Source organism: Tenrec ecaudatus, chromosome 6 (assembly GCF_050624435.1).
Source record: "Tenrec ecaudatus isolate mTenEca1 chromosome 6, mTenEca1.hap1, whole genome shotgun sequence".
Lineage (NCBI taxonomy): Eukaryota > Metazoa > Chordata > Mammalia > Afrosoricida > Tenrecidae > Tenrec > Tenrec ecaudatus.
In genome coordinates, this window is record NC_134535.1 from 163,028,896 (window position 1) to 163,045,748 (window position 16,853).

Below are 16,853 nucleotides of genomic sequence, written 5' to 3' on the forward strand. Positions count from 1 at the left end.
CTTGTTTATAATAAGCACATATCTTACCTATCAATTCCTAAAACAAACTAGCTCATAAAGAGAGAGATTTCTTAAAATAATAACCTGGCTTTAAAAAAATGTCTGAACACATTCGATTGCTCTATTCCAATTAAAGATAAAAAGCATTCTCACCTACGGAATACTTAGCCTTGAAGCCAACATGCGCGGGGCTGTTATCAGACCGGAATCTTAGGTACATGACTTCTTCTGAGGACAGCTGACTGCCGGGCAAGGATGTCCCACAAAACTTGGAAATCAACCGGGCATTGGAATCAGGTCCGTCCCGCAACTCAAGGTAATTGGCAGTACAGCTGAAAGTGGGGCATAAAAAAAAGTCTGTAATTTATAAGGCTGATTGCTTTGGCATATTTTGATAATGAAGACATTACTTACTGACTTTCATGGAGGGTATTGCTAAATTTCTCCTGCAGGGTCAAAAACAGTGCAGTCTGCTCAAAATGCGTGCCACTTTAGAAGGACATGTCGTGTTTTTCCTAATAACAATAACCCCCTTAGCTAGTACCTCCAAAAAGAGAGGAAGGACACGGAAAGACACTGACTTGCCCTCTGTGTGATCCTGAGTTTCATAAATATAAAGGCATCTCAATTTACCTCCTGGGTATGAAAAAAGCTACAAATACTTTTCACGTAGTGATTTGGTTCATTTTACAACGCGGATGAACTCTTGACAGTTCAGAATCCATGCTAATGAGTCTCAGCTGGAATTGTCTGAATGTCCATAAAAGTGAACACGTATTTAGCCAACATTTCTGAGCAAGTCCATTAGCTGGTGAACGCTCAGGGAGCAGAAAAGTACCCTTCTATCAGTTACTCACAAAGAGAAGGAAAAGCTCTGTATCCAAGCCGTGTACCACACGCGGATCAGGCAAACACCGATGTCCTTTACAGGAGCCTTGGTGGCAAGATCAGTTAGGCATTGAGCTGCTAATGCAAAAGTTACCGTTCAAAACCACCAACTGCGCCAAGAGAGAAAAATGAGGTTGTCTGCTTCCGTAAAGATATGCAGCCTTGCACATCTAAAGAGCAGTGCTCCCCTGTCCTATAGGGTCACTAGGAATTGGAATCAACTCAAAAGAACTGAGTTTGGTTTGTTCTTGTGAACACTTTTGCTAAATGAAAGAAGAAAGGGAAAAAAAAGACTACAGATTTCCCCCCCAGAAAATGTAATTATCCTTTGTTTTCAGCCTGAGAAGACATCCTCTATGACGTGTCATCTTTCAAGATTTCTTATTAAAATCAAACCCATTAACATCTAGTTAAAAGTTCGATAAACTTATGGTTAACAGCCCAACTCGTGAATGCTTCCTCCCCTCCCAATTATCATGACCCCATTTCTGCCTTGCGGACCTGGTTAGACCAGAGGATGCATAGCGGTGCAGTAGGGATCTGGAAACACAGGGAATCTAGGACAGATGAACCCCTCAGGACCAGCGGTGAGAGTGGCGACACCGGGAGGGAAGGGGGTGTAGAAAGGGAGAACCGATCTTGGAGATCTATGTGTAACCTCCTCTCTGGGAGATGGGCAATGGGAAGGTGGGTGAGGGGAGACGCCAGGCAGTGTAAGATAAGATCAAATAATTATTTATAAACTATTAAGAGAGCAGGGGGAAGGGGGGGCGGGGAGGGAGGGGGAAGCGGCATAAAAGGGAAACTGAGTGTGTATGCATGTGTATATATGTGTATATGTATATATGTATGTATATATATCATATTAAATGAAGGGGGAAGTGCAGAGTGGAGACCCAAGGCCCAAGTGTCGACCAATGGAGATCCCCTCATAGAGGGGTTTAGGAGAGGAGATGGGTTAATTAGGGTGTGAGGTAGTATCGATGAAGAACACAGCTTTCCCCCGGATCCTGGATGCTTCCTCCCCCCAACTACCATGATCCGAATTCTACCTTGCAGGGCTGGATAGGACAGAGGCTGTACACTGGTGCATATGAGGGTTGGAGGTACAGGGAATCCAGAGTGGATGATACCTTCAGGACCAAGGGTGTGAGGGACGATGCTGGGAGAGTGGAGGGTGAGTGGGTTGGAAAGGGGGAACTGATTACAAGGATCCACATGTGACCTCTTCCCTGGGAGAGGGACAGCAGAGAAGGGGGGAAGGGAGACTCCGGATAGGGCAAGATATGACAAAACAACGATGTATAAATTACCAAGGGCATATGAGGGAGGGGGGAATGGGGAGGGAGGGGGGGAAAAAAAAGAGGACCTGATGCAAGGGGCTTAAGTGGAGAGCAAATGCCTTGAGAATGATTGGGGCAGGGAATGTATGGATGTGCTTTATACAATTGATGTATGTATATGTATGGATTGTGGTAAGAGTTGTATGAGTCCCTAATAAAATGTAAAAGAAGAAAAGAGAAAAAATGATTAGGGCAAAGACTGTACAGATGTGCTTTATACAATTGATGTATGTATATGCATGAACTGTGAAAAGAATTGTATGAGCCCCAATAAATTGTTAAAATTAAAAAAAAAAAAAGGGAAACTGAGTTGATTCCAGGAACCCAAGTAGAAGGCGAATTTTGAGAATGACAAGTGCAACGAATGTATAAGGCTGCTTTGCTCAATTGATTTATGTATAGATTGTGATAAGAGTTGTATGAGCTCCAATAAAAAGATTTACTAATTAAAAAAATATACAAAGACAAACAATAAAAAAATCGATAAACTTTTGACATGAAAGAGCCAATCCTGTACCTCACAATAATTTTAAAATTATTTTAAAATTTTTTAATATTTTAAAATTATTTAAGAGCCATAAATATATTTTTATAAACAAATGAGATCGCCATGATCTGAACACTATCCATTAAATGTTTTTCAATTTTACTTCAGAGCCACAGGTAAGTCCTGCAAGAGTACAATACAGTTCAAGAGATGTCGTTTGCTGACCCTTGATCTAGTTGTTTTTGAACTCCTACGGGCCCTGTACTACCGAGTAGAACTACCCCATAATATGGACTGCCATATCTTTCTTCCCTGGAGCAGACTGTGGGTTCAAGGTGCTGACCTTTCGGTTCAACGCATGGCACTGGAAACTGGGCTGGATGTGATTTAATCCTGTTTCTGACACTGGGTCACGGCTGGTGTCTAATCACACACATTCCCATTTGTCAAATGGATATTGTCATCATGTATGACATTGAGGAAGAGACTGGGCAAAGAGATAGTCATCAACCGGAGACTATCCTTCTCCTGCAGAAGGACAAGTGAGTCCCAGAAAACTCAAGCAGCCATGCTCCTGACTCAGGGAGGATGCAGCTAGGGTTCTCCAGGAATAGTGTCGGTGCCTACATTTGCTGGGGGAGAACATGGCTGTGGACAACACTTCTCAGCCTCAGGGCATTGAGCATTGCCCACATTCCAAATGTCCTACACATATGCAGGGTGAGAAAAGAAGTAAATTGTCCTAAGACAAGACAAGCTAGACAAGTTCAAAAACAGTATCTCTGGCTAAGAGAAAAACTGAGTAGAAGTAACCTACTTGGGGTTAAATTCAATGTTGAATTGGTCTTCAAACTGAAGCTGTATGCGGTTTCCAGGAGGAGCAGAGAAGATCCAAATGCATTCAGCATGCTGGGGATAGTTGTCCGGGTAGTTGGGGGAGGTCACATAGCCAGCGGCATCAGCATCGTGGACATAAATATTGCCCCCACAAGCTGTCAGGAAGCACAGTTAAATCAGTCTACACTCTGCTGAAGGAAGACACGGTCAACTGACACTATGGTGTTTTTTTAAAGTCAATTTATCTACATTTCCAACCTCCATTTCTTTTAATCTTGAACTGCCCCTATTTTATTATTAAGCCAATGACCTTGAATTTTCTACCTAGTCAACAGGTATATCACGCTTTACTTGGCCAAGTAATTTGCCAAGTTCTCACTCTTTTAAAAAATTCAATTATCGCCCCCACATCCACTTTTCTTTAACGACAACAAAATAATTATGGTACAAGGTACATGCAGGTCATCTTTGAGGCCCTAACACACACTGGGGTAAATATGTTTATATCTTAGTGGGCATAAGTTCCCAGTGGATTGTTCAGTTCAATAGAATGGCCAAGAGTCTTCTGATCTTTATATGTTAAAAATAAGTAAGCAAATTCCTATACCTCTGTGGGCATTTGTTTAGTATCTTTTTGTAGGCGGTAGACACATTTGAAGAATAAGAGACCAATGGCATGGGACAATTGGATGATCATTTTTGGGCAAGAAAGCAGACAAGATTTATTGCTTCCTTTCTAGAAGCTATATAAAAACACTTTCCTTTTATTAATAAACACTCATTGGAAGGCCCAACAAATCAATCATGCAAAAGTGAACTGCATGCCTTCACTGCAAATGTAATTATCCTGTCCAAAACTGTAGCCTCGCAGAAGAGGCGCAACTTTACAAATAGATACATAGTGTATCTGGATTACCAGTCAATGTTGACACTGAAATATGAATCGATAAAACTTAACATCCAGTCATTTAATTTCCCCTTTGATTCATTTTAAATTTGATCTAATTTTTAATATTGTATGCTTTCTTATCAAATGAGGTTTTATTTTGTTAGTATTTGTTTTTTAAATGGTTTTCTGTATATGAAATCCATGATAGGAAAATATATAGAGACAGTCCCTAGATTAATAATTCCTTTCAAGGATGATAAGGGAAGGTGGGCAAAACAGGGAGCAAATAATCATGAGTACAAGAATGAAGAAAATATTCTAAAATTGATTGTGTTGACAATTGTACAACTCTTCTTGATGTGGTTGAGCTATTAAATTGTATGATATATAATTTATATACCAATAAAATTCTAACAAGAAAAGGTAACTAAGACTGAGATGTTCAAGGGGAAAATCAAGAAATTAAAAAAAAAAACAACCACAAAGGTCCTGTGAGGTGGACAAAGCCTAGCCACTGGACAAGAGGCTCTGACAGCCTGACCCTGTCTCAGTCCCAGGTGGATTCCTCCCCACCAATGACTCCGCAGCAATGTTCAGCATGGAGCTGAGGCAGCAGGAGAAGCATATATCCCATAAATAGTGGTGCTGGTGTTTAAGGAGCTCTGCTTTGAAAAGCTCCTTCAAGTGCCAGAGCAGGGTGTACTGCCAAGTGTCAGACATACACTCCTGAGTCTGAGAACCTATTGCTGAGTCAGCTGGGGGAGAGTTCTCTTTTCAGTCTTCTGTTACCCAATGTAGAAAGACTGCGGGCACTTTTAAGTTCTCAGAGTTTGTATCACTGCAATATAATAGATGGTTTCATGCAGAGCAAAATGTAGCTTGAACTTAAACCAGCAGTGTCCCATGAAATCCTAAAACCAAATAAGAGCTTAGCTCAAATAAATTAAATACATGTCTAACTGGAGCAATGATGTTTTTGGAAGAACTAGCTATATGGTGTGGGAAAGAGAAAGAATTCTCCCCCAAATATATGTTAAACTTAGGACATGGCTTGCAGCAAAGGTAACTGATTGTCAACTTACCTCCCTGAAAGCAGTCGGTCGCCAGATAACTGTCTGCTCTCACCACAGGTAGGCCCCACTCCCTGCTGTAAGGACAATGGACTACTTCTCCCTAAAGGCTTGTGGCCATTAGCCTGGTCCCTGTGGATTGGTTTACACCCTACTAATGATTTCTATGGTGAGCCAGAGACCAGGTCAAACCAGCTCAGTGACATGCAAATATAGGCTGCCATCCTGAATCTAGGATTTGCCTTTCCTATTACGTGGATACCCTCAGATCACCCCCCTCCCATTACTCTATTACCTATAGCACAAATCTTCCCTGTGACATGTCTTCGCCTATAATTAGGAGGCTTGCACATCCCCAGAGACCATAAAAGCCTTGGTTAGCAACAAATGTCTCTCTCTCCACATGGACCACCAAGTGAGGCTGAGGTGAGCATGCTACTATGAAATGTGTCTGACTCCATTATTTCAATCTCTCTTCTGTCTCTCTTGCTCTCTATGACTTTACTATAATCTTTACTTATTATCTCTGTATAATTGCACCTACTGGACCAGTGATGATGTGTTAGGGGTGGGTACCCTGACAATATGGAATGAAAGTGGCACCAGCGACTTAAGAAATTATAGAAGAACATTAGGGGACCGTGTTTAGGTAATGAGGGCGGGACAACTCAGAAAAGGAGGTTAAGAATGGCTGATATATTGGAAGAAAGTTTGCTGTACAGATGATGGATTGGTATAGGTTTTGCTGTGTCTGTACTCAACAACAGTAACAAAATTGAATTTAAAAATGTACTTTAAGACATATTCAAGACTCTCGAGAGTACTAAAATCATGCCAAAATCCACAATAATCCTGACTTTTTACAAACAAGCCAAGGTTTATTCTTTGTATAGTTCGCTCCCGGTAGGTCTCCATTTTCTTGAAATTATGACTATTTGCTTATTTACTTAATTGAACATTGTACAAAAATAAATGTCATGTGAATTAAATCATTACACTAGAATTAGATATAATTTTAATCAAATGTAATTACGCAAAGGTAATCAAGTAAAGATCACTGCAGTAACATATAATTTAATGGGTAATAATAAAATCAGATGATAACGTGTTCTTTTAAAAGGAAGCATACACATTATTGCAAAACAAGGCAATTACCATTTTTACACTGTTTCTATAACTGGATGTAGCGTATAATTACACATTTTATCATGAAAAAGTCTAAATAAGTTCAGGGAATCATAAAGCACAGTTCCATTCATAATCATGGAGAATCTCACGTTGGTCACTCACTACAGATGTGGTCTGGGAAAGGTCTAGGTATCCTTTTACTTATTGGTAGCAGAAGTAACGATGCCTCCCATTAAAAAGAGCCATGCAACAAACATGCAAATGTGCTTGACACCGTGGATGGATGGATGGATTGTGATAAGAGTTGTTTGAGCCCCCAATAAAAGGATTTTTTTTAAAGCCATGATGAAATACTGAATGAAGTATCAAGAATTTACTGGGTAGTTATTCTTTTTTTTTTTTTTTTTACCGCTTTAAGAGGTTTATTGGGTTCAAACCCAGACTCAGTGCTCAGGGACCACACCAGACTGCAGAGTGTCAAGTGTGGACCCCAAGCTTCCACCAGGTACAAGCTTTTTTAAAAAAAAAACAAACAACATTTTATTAGGGGCTCATACAACTCTTATCACAATCCATACATATACATCCATCAATTGTAGGTAGTTATTCTTATTAGCAGTCTTACTTTTGCTGCAGAAAGGGAAAAAATTACATAACTTTTCTCAAATCTACACCTTTCTTAGAAAAGAACAGGCTTCGATCTGAATAAAAGTACTTACCTAAACTCTTTGCTTCATATTTGATCTTAAATCCTTGCCCGCCACGACTAGTATCAGAAATAAACTGAACAAACATTTCATTGTCAGAGGTGAATATAGTAGACAAAGGACGACCGCCACAAAAATGACCATTTCCTCCGTGGGGTCCCAAGGGTGGAGAATAAATATCAGGTCCGTTTTTCAGCTGCAAAGACAAATCAGAGTTGCATAATTTATGTCACACTGTGGAAAAGTGGAACTCAATGCTTCTGATCAATTTGTATCTCAGGAAGGAAAAATATCCTTTTCTCGGGCTGAAGTGTGCAGAGAAAGCAATTAGATCAACAACCTACCACCAAATAATCCCCCTGGCTGCAGGAAGAGTCTTCGTTTGCAATCTGGAATGGCTGCTCAAAGTGGACCGCGATGGTCAGACCACTCTGGACCAGGACATGCCAAGAGCAGTTGAGGTTGGGAGGGTAGGTTTCGGGATACATGGGTGACGTGATAATCCCTCTGTCGGCGTGCAAATAACCACCACAACCTTCACAGGAAGAAACACAGAGAGGGCATCACCACAGATGCAATGTACATCCTTGCTGTGTTTTCAGAATTTTCAACACATAAGCAACAGAAATTTGGCTTGATCTACATCTATCCTCCTCCGTGGGGGGATGGACAGCAGAAAAATGGGTAAAGGGAGACGTCGGACAATGGAAGATATGACAAGATAATTTATAAATTGTCAAGGGTTCATGAGAGAGGGAGGGAAATGAGGAGCTGATACCAAGGGCTCAAGCAGAAAGCAAATGTTTTGAGACTGATGAGGGCAACAAATATACATATGTGCTTGACACAATGGATGGATGTAGGGATTGTGAACAGAGATATAGGAGCCCCCAATAAAATGATTAACATTTTTTTGAATTGAAATGAACTAGGACAAAGAATAGGGCATCTTTAGTGCAGTAACTTCTACTGAGTACCCCTAACCTTCAGTTAGATCTGTGACTCTAGAGGGAAGCAATGGAAGCCAATTCCTTACTTTCATGAAGCTCAACATATGCATGGGGAAATAGGCTTTCATCATAAATATAGAATATGTTTATTTTACGTTCCCTAGAGAAAAATGAATGGTGGTCATGTGGAGCAGGGTACCATACTGTTGGGTGAAGTTATGGAAGGTCACACTAATGTCAGAGAAACACCTGCGCAAAGGCATGAGTGAAATAAAAGCTCAAGTCACAGAGCTTTGTGGGATAAGAGTACTCTGGGCCAGAGAACAATGCAAAGACTTTGAGTATTTGAGGTGTGCAGAGTGGAGGAGCCAGAATGGGTGATTGGAAAGGAAAAGTAGCAGGGCATCCTTAGACAGGATTTCTTCTGCATAAGAAAAGGAAGACATGCGCAGGTTTGGAGCAGCAGAATCACATAAGTTTTCTATGATTTCTCGGTCTGCAATGCTTAGCCTAGAAAAGAAAGGACATAAAATAGCACCACTAAGGAGGTGAGGGTTACCCAAGTCTATAGACGATTGGACTAGGAGGACAGAAAAGGTGGTTTGACTCTAGATAAAATTTAAGAGAAGGACCATGGAAAATTGTTGACGGCTAGGATGTGAGAAAAAAAAATCAAGGATGGTACTCACTTTGTTTATGTGCTTAAAAATTAAAATGTACTTTCTACTTACCAAGAGTGTGTAAGGAACAGTTTTGGGAGGAGGGGTAGAAAAGAATGGAATCAAGAAGTCTGTTTTTCACATGGTTACATTTTATCCTTATGATATGGAACTGTCACACACAGACACACACACAAACACACACTGGCCTTCCCCTGGCAGGGCAAATGATTAACAACTTAACTGTTAACCAAGAGGTTAGAGGTTGATTATAGCCAGAAGTGTCTACGTGGAAAGGCCTAGAGATTTACTTTCAACCATTCACCCACTGAGGGACGAGAGGAAAGTACAAGGAAATAGAGAAAAGAACTAGGAGGCAACAGACATGTATAGAGGCCTAAATACAGGCATTTCCATATGTAAATATATTTATATATAATGATAGGGAACTAGGTCTATGTACATATATTTATTCATAAAGTATTATGAAGAGGATGGACATTGAGCCTCCACTCAAATACTCCCTCAATGCACAATTTGTTCTACTAACACGGCACTCCGTAATGTTCACCTTCCCTGACACAATCGCTGAAGACAAATGTGCGCATAAGCAAATGTGGGGAAGAAAGTTGAGATGGTGTCCGGCTATCAAAAGATATAGCATCTGGGGTCTTAAAGGCTTGAAGATAAACAAGCAGCCATCTAGCTGAGAAGCAACAAAGTCCACATGGAAGAAGCACACCAGCCTGTGTGATCATGAGGTTCAGGATCATGGGATCAGGTATCAGGCATCAAAGATCCGATCCAAAACAAAACAAAACAAACAAAAAGCATATCAATGTAAATTGAGGGGGGCATAGTGGAGACTCAAAGTCCATCGGTAGTCAATTGGACACCCACAAGGAAAAGAAGAGCCAGTCAGGGTACAGGGTATCACCGATGAAACACGGAACCTTCCTCTATTTATTTAATGCTTCCTCCCTCCTTACTACCATCCTCTAGTTCTCTAATGCTTTCCCACTCTCCTTACTACCATGACCCCAATTCTATCTTACAAATCTGGCTAGACCAGAACATGTACACTGCTACAGACAAGAGCCTGCAACACAGGGAATCCAGAACAGATAAACCCCTCAAGACCAACAAGGGGAGCAGCTGAAATAGGAGGGTAAGGTGGGTTGGTGGGGGCAGGGGGGTTCGGGGGGGAAGTAAGGGGGAACTGATCACAAAGATGGACTTATGCCCGCCCCCATCCCAGGGGGACAGACAGCAGAAAAGCAGTTGGAATCAGACAGCAGTCAATGTAAGACATATGGGGGGCTGGGAAAGGGAAGGAAAAAGAATTTATTGATTATGAAGGGGGCATGGGAGACGGAGGGGGAAAATGAAGAGCTGGTGTCAGGGGCTCATGCAGAAAGAAACTGTTTTGGAAAAGATGATGATAACATACGTACACTTGTGTTTGACAAAACGGATATATGTATGGATTGTGAGAAGAGCTGTAATAGCCCCAATCAAATACAATTTTTTAAAAATTCACCCACCGACAACCCAATGGAACATAGTTCTACTGTGACCCATAGTGTCCCCATGAGTGGAACCAATTCCAAGCTACTGGTGCTGGTGGTGGTCAAATGTAACCAGCTGTCAAGTACGCATGAGCATACAATCAGCTGAGAGCGATTGGGAGGTGGAGGGCAGAGAGCAGAGAGAGCAGGTATTCATTGGCTGCTTGACAGGCATTCAACAAATCATGGGTGAGTGCCAGAGTTCACACACAAGTTAAATCACAGCAGGGAAAATGTTCTTATATCTGTTTAATTCAAAGGCCATTCTCTCAAACAGCACTGCAGATTGTCTCTCTTGAATGTGAGAAGAATCATTTACTTTCAACTGCTTCCCACTTCATAAAAGGCATGCATAAGAAAGGAGGAAAAATTCAATTGTTTTCTAATGTCTAGATTGAGAATCTACTTACAAATTTTATTTTTCGGTAAAACACCTGAGAGTGTTTAGACACTTCATGGATTACTTCTTTTAACATTCACCTATCAGGGATATAGAGTTATTATTGGACTTCACCTTTTGAACATCTCAATCACACTCGATATTACAATATTTCAAGATGCTGGGCCTATTCTCTGAGTTAACACGTTCGTAATTCAAGTATCACAAAGTCTTCGTTCCAACACTAAAATGGATAGTTTTCCCCCAGAGCATTATGAAGAGTTCTACTCTATTATGTAGACTAGTTGTTCCTCAGAGGGAAGAGAACTTTGGTTGTCATTCCCCTGATGAGTGATGCGTCCATGTTGTCTTCTAGATCCAGCCCTCTGAGAGGTAGAAGCTTTTTCTTAAAAAGTAGATCTTATAGGCGACTTTCTTAACCTAGCTCGTTCGGTTGTAGAATCTGCCCGGGAGTTATTCCCTGTCTTAATAAAGTCTTTTCTTCTCAAAAAAATAAAAAGTAGATCTTATGATGGTATCTACAGGAAACCCCTATCTCCTTAGGGAGGAAGATGCCCCTACCACGGAGACCTGAAGTCTATAGAAGACTAGTGCACAATTTGGCCAGTCTTTCTGGATCTGGAATCAGGACATAGCTCCTGGACTTAGAGGATAGCCACCCAGAGACCCGTGTCTTCTGATTTATGACTGTGTTCTGTCATGGAAAAAAGGAAAGAGGTTGGACGAGAAGAGGGGGGGAGTCGTCTGAAAATATTACTTTTGTGAAAGGATGCATTGAAGCCGGCCCCGGTGACAGTGGCGTCGGAGGTGAAACGCAGCAGCATGTACATGCCAGTAGACCTGATGGGACCTGGGATGTTTTTGCCACACAGAACTGCTAGCTCCTGGGCCTCGCTGTTGTCTCCTGTGAACAGAGAAGAGAAATGTCAACAGGAGCATGCAGGGTCTGCAGGATCTACTCCACTGTTGTTGGCTCACATATTTCCCACAGAACAGCCACAGTTCCCAGGAGATGTGATTCTCAGAAAAGGAAGCCCCAGGGTTACATCATCCTCTCCACAGCTTGGAAGGGCACCGCATGCCTTTCTTTTCCTTTACTCTTTTTGAGAAAGCCTTCTTTGACAGTTCCTGCTGCTTTTCTAAAATCAAACACTGGCTGCCAGTTCTTCCTGGCATCCAGCTCAAAACCAGAGTGCATGGGATTAGGAAGTGGTAGAGGGCCCAGGCTTTTATGAGTGTTAAATGGCGTCTCCGCCTTAATGTCCTCTGGTTGGTGAAGGTCAAGTATCCAAGACAAACACAGGTCCATTATTAACATGATGAGGCCACTTACTGAGAGGTGGCAACTCCTCATGTCCTTTCTTCAGCGATGAAGGCTCCCTTTTTTCTTGTGTTTATGTTATTTTTTTGTTTTTCAGATAATAGAACACACACATTCCCATGCGTCCACGTGCCCATATATGTGCAGAAGCAGAAAAGAAACCGCTCAGGCCCCTTTCAACAGGTGTGCCCTTCGTGGAGGGCAGTGAAGCATGCTGGGACACCGCAGAGTGTTCTGTTGCTTGTCTAGGAGTTGTTCCCCTCAGACCAATTGTCCTGGCCCAAACCAGAGTGGCGCTAAAGGAAATTAGAACCAAAGTGGAACCCTTCACTGCGAAAATGCAGGAGTGTTTTCCCCTACGGCAGAGAATTAACAAAATACCAAGCCTATAAAAATCAGACATAGAAAATGAGGAAATCTGCCTTTTTACAAAAACAGCAAAATGAACGTTTTAAAACACAGACTCCTACTCAGAATTCACTCTGAACTGCTGTAGAAAACAAATGATTCTCTGTTTCAGTATCATAAATGTAATGGCATGGTTGTAAATACAGACGCTTTAAATGACCTCTGGAAACTTTTGTCTTTTTTGCCATTCAAATTTTTATCTGAAAGGATACATAACATAATAATATATAGTAGTTGCATATATATATATACCATTAAATTTGGCAATTAGGAAATAAATAAGAGTTATTTTTATTAATTGAATTTACTGTTATGAATTTAATTGTCTCTTCAAAAATATATAGATGTGCTGTTAATCCTCACTTCTGTGCCTGAGGTTTTAATCCCATTTGGAAGGCATTGTCTTTGTTATATTACTGAGGCCAGGTTAGTGCAAGGTGTCTCAAGTGTAGAGCTTTTTTTGAGATACTGAAAATAACAAGAACTCACTCCCATCCAATCACCGCTGACTCATAATGGCCCTACAGGACAGAGTAGAATGGGCCCTGTGACTTTCCAAGACTATAATTCTTTGTGCCAAGAAATAGTGATTTATTCTATTTATATATGTGTGAATTATATACATGTGAATATATTTTATGTCACTGTGCCTGGAAAAGGTCTACAGGGCTTTAATTCTCCTCTAAACATAACCCTAGACTGTCCGACCAAACAGCAGTTCTGATCTGGAAATAGTGCTTATTTGTTGATAAGGTTGTTATGAATCAGAATTGACGTGATAGCATTGAGCTTGGTTTCTGTGTTGGTTGATTAGCTAACCCATGAATTAGTAGATAACCCCACATAGTAAGTAACCCAGTAAATAAGATTATGGGTTCTTTCTGAATTCCCAATTGAATATTGGGTATTTCTATAATCTTCCAGAATATAAAATATAGATAACAGAAATAAAGAGAAGGGCAAGTCAAAGAACTGTAAAAACTAAGGCTAGAAGATACTTAATGATTAACTCTCTAATCCAAATTCATTTAGCAATGTGGAAAATGAGACCCCAAGATTATTAACAAGTAATTAATAGCCCTAGTGTCATAGTGGACTATGTGCCTACCATAAGGTCAGCAGTTCAAAGCCTCTGGTCACTCTGAGGGAGAAAGATGAGGCTTTCTACAGTAATGAGTGACAGTCTTGGAAAGTCACAGGGGCAGTTCTACTCTGTCCTATAGGGTCATTATTAGTCAGCGTCACCAGGGCAGAGAGAGGGAGAGAGAGAAGAGAAGAGCACAGTTACTGATAATTTCTATGTGTCACATACCACTGTAAGTCTTGAAAGAGTAACTCCAGATGCCCCCACACTCGGCAGAAAAATTATTTATCCAACATTCTAAGAAGAACGCACTTCAGACCAAAGACTGGATATAAGGATTATAGATGTTCTTCCTTCTTTCCTGTCTCCCTCCCACTTAACTACTTTCATTCATCTCGTTCTGGCCCAGTAGAGTTACATGAAACTTAAGTGTGGGGGGCTGGGGAGGAGTGGATCTTTGATATGTAAAATGAATTGGTGCCTGGTCTGGAAAAGACAGATTCGGTTCTGAAACACGATACCTCAGCAAAAGGAAGGGGCCCATACCATTCCTCCCTTCTTCCTGCGGAGCAGCAGGCTGAAAGTGTAGGAATAAGGAGATGGAGAAGGCGGCACCCCTTAGTTCTACCTGTTTGCTATGGATAAAATTATGCCCCTCAAAACTATGTGTTGTAAATCCTAAGCTCTAGGACAGTCGTTATCATCTCATTTGAGAAAGAGGCAGGGTTACTGCAGCATGCATCCTCAGTGCATCACTTTTGAGATCTAAGAGATTAAACAAACCTGCAAATAGAGAGATTGCAGTAGATGACTGGAAATGAATACACTGCCATTATGAAAGTGTTTCAAACGTGTATCTAAGATCCAAGCGCACCATAGCTCTATAAACTAGGTAAGCCCCAAACCAAATTCATGGCAATCAGGTCAATTCTGACCCATAGTCACCCTATAGGACAGAATAGAACTGCTCTTGTGGGTCTCCTAATCTGTAAATCTTTGTAGGAGTAGAAAGCCCCATCTTTCTCTTGTGCAGAGGCTAGTGGTTTTGACCTGTTGAGCTTTTTTGGTTAGAAGCCCAACATATAACCCACAAGGGCTATCACACTATTACATGCTTCTGAGGGGAAGATGCTTCTTTCTTGGGTGATCTTGCTAAAGACAACCTAATGCTTTCTATACATTCTTGAGAAATTGAAGCCAATGTTGGCATTGGACACTTTCATTGGCCACAATATATGTAGAAGTCTGCTCCCAACCATAAGTTGTTTTAAGTATTCAACCCAACCCAATGAGCGCCTGTTTTTGTATTTTCAGTGAATTGTCGACTGCTACTCACCATCTCTTATTACAAGCTTATCATAGTGACAGGATTCCTGCGACTCAATGTCCAAGGAGAGGATGTTGAGTTCCACAGTAGAGTCAGGGGCGTGGATGAGCCATGAGCAGTCAGCCGAATCATTGTATTTTTCAGGCCAGCCTGGGGAGAAAAGAAAGGCAGGCGCATCTCCTGTCCTCAGATACCCACCACAAGCACCTGTGAAATGAAACACAGCACCTTTGACATAGCTCTGCGGAAAAAGAAATCAGACATTTGTGTTTTCCAGGGACAACCCCATTCTGAAAAGAAACCACCACTTGAAATGAAATAACTGTTCTTAAAGGACTGAAAGCCTATTTTGTTAAAGCTAAAGATTCAGACAATGATTTTCATATTTTATTTTCTTGTGTAAGAAAAACATTAAAGCCTAATTTTCACCATGATTTTGCCACACAACCCATCTCTTCTTGAATGCCTATCAATGGATTTGATGTGTAGGAGGTTAAAAATACTGAAGGTTCTGTGGACTGCTAAACCTGACTGATAAAGACATTAATTGAAGGGTGGAGAGATAAATGGCTTGGTGAGTCTCGCCTTCCTAGTTCTCAGGTCTCTTGCTTTGTGATGGTTGGACCAGGGTGCAGCTGCCTTAGCCAGTTTCCTGCTTCAGCTGGCAAGGCTCACTTCCTGCAAGACATCTCTGAGGAGAAGCTGCATGGACCTACCCCAATGCAGCCCTGGGTGCTGGAGCAGCCGTGTGGAGACCCCTGCCAGCGCTGAGATGCTTACATGTTCACTGACTCAGCTTTCCTCCTGCAGTCGGCGTCATAGTGTGTGTTTTGTGAGATGGAGGAGGACTTTGTGGATTGGTATCAGACATATGGGTTAATGTAGGACTTGTGGGCTTGGGCAGCACTCGGTTGGGATGCTTTCTTGATGCGCACTTAATCTTTATATAAAACTCTTATACATGACTTTCTGTGGATTTGTTTCTCTAACGCAACCCAGACTAACACAAGAACAAACATCTGTCTTAGAAGAAAGGCAGCCAGAATCCTTGTTCGCCTCAAGGATAGTGAGACTTGGTCTCTGGTACTTTGAACATTTTATCAGGAGAGACCAGTCCCTGGAAAAGCGCATCATGGTTGGTAAAGTAGAAAGTCGGCCACAAAGAGGAAGACCATTGACTAGATGGATGGACACAATGGCTGAAACAATGGGCTCAAACATAAGAACAATTGGGAGGATGGCACAGGCCTGGCTCGTGTTTCCTTGTGTTCCACAGAGGGTCTCCAACAACTACTGGTGTATATAAAGTTAACGTACTCATTTACACTGTTAGGGAAGAACTACATTCACAGCTATTACATAACTTAATTCTCATTGTGCAGCATAGGGACTTGTCCTTTATTTATTATTTCAGTTTGGTAAGCTGAAATCCACACATAAGGGCTGATGATAGTTACAGCTATTTTAAAATTCAAGCACAGTTTTATATTTCCATGACTGTAAGTTTTACCCTTTTAAAATGTCCAAGTGTGTAGCTCCCAGTGTATCCACCAGCCCCATCTTATTCAAGGGAAATCATTTCCCATTTACACTGTGCCTATGAACTTACTAATTCTGCACCCTGTATACAAGCAGATCCATACAATACAGGACGTTCCTGACAGTCTTCTTTTAGCTTCCATAATGTTTCCAAGACTCATTTACGTTGCAGCAGCTGTGAGTACTAGAACTTTCGCCAAGTTTGGTTTACCCATTCATCAGTTGTTGAGTTTTGAGTTGTTTCCCCC

General features: G+C 41.3%; 1 protein-coding gene across 1 annotated transcript in view; it reads right to left on the reverse strand.

Moving 5' to 3' along the window:
• CUBN (cubilin) overlaps positions 1-16,853 on the reverse strand; it is a 306,910-nt gene that overhangs the window by 96,533 nt on the left and 193,524 nt on the right. Inside the window, exons 40-45 of the mRNA XM_075552448.1 lie at positions 15,076-15,273; positions 11,684-11,830; positions 7,694-7,884; positions 7,362-7,545; positions 3,536-3,710; positions 154-332 (exon numbers count right to left, since the gene is read on the reverse strand). Coding sequence (XP_075408563.1) covers positions 154-332; positions 3,536-3,710; positions 7,362-7,545; positions 7,694-7,884; positions 11,684-11,830; positions 15,076-15,273 — 1,074 coding nt within the window. The remainder of the gene's footprint in view (positions 1-153; positions 333-3,535; positions 3,711-7,361; positions 7,546-7,693; positions 7,885-11,683; positions 11,831-15,075; positions 15,274-16,853) is intronic.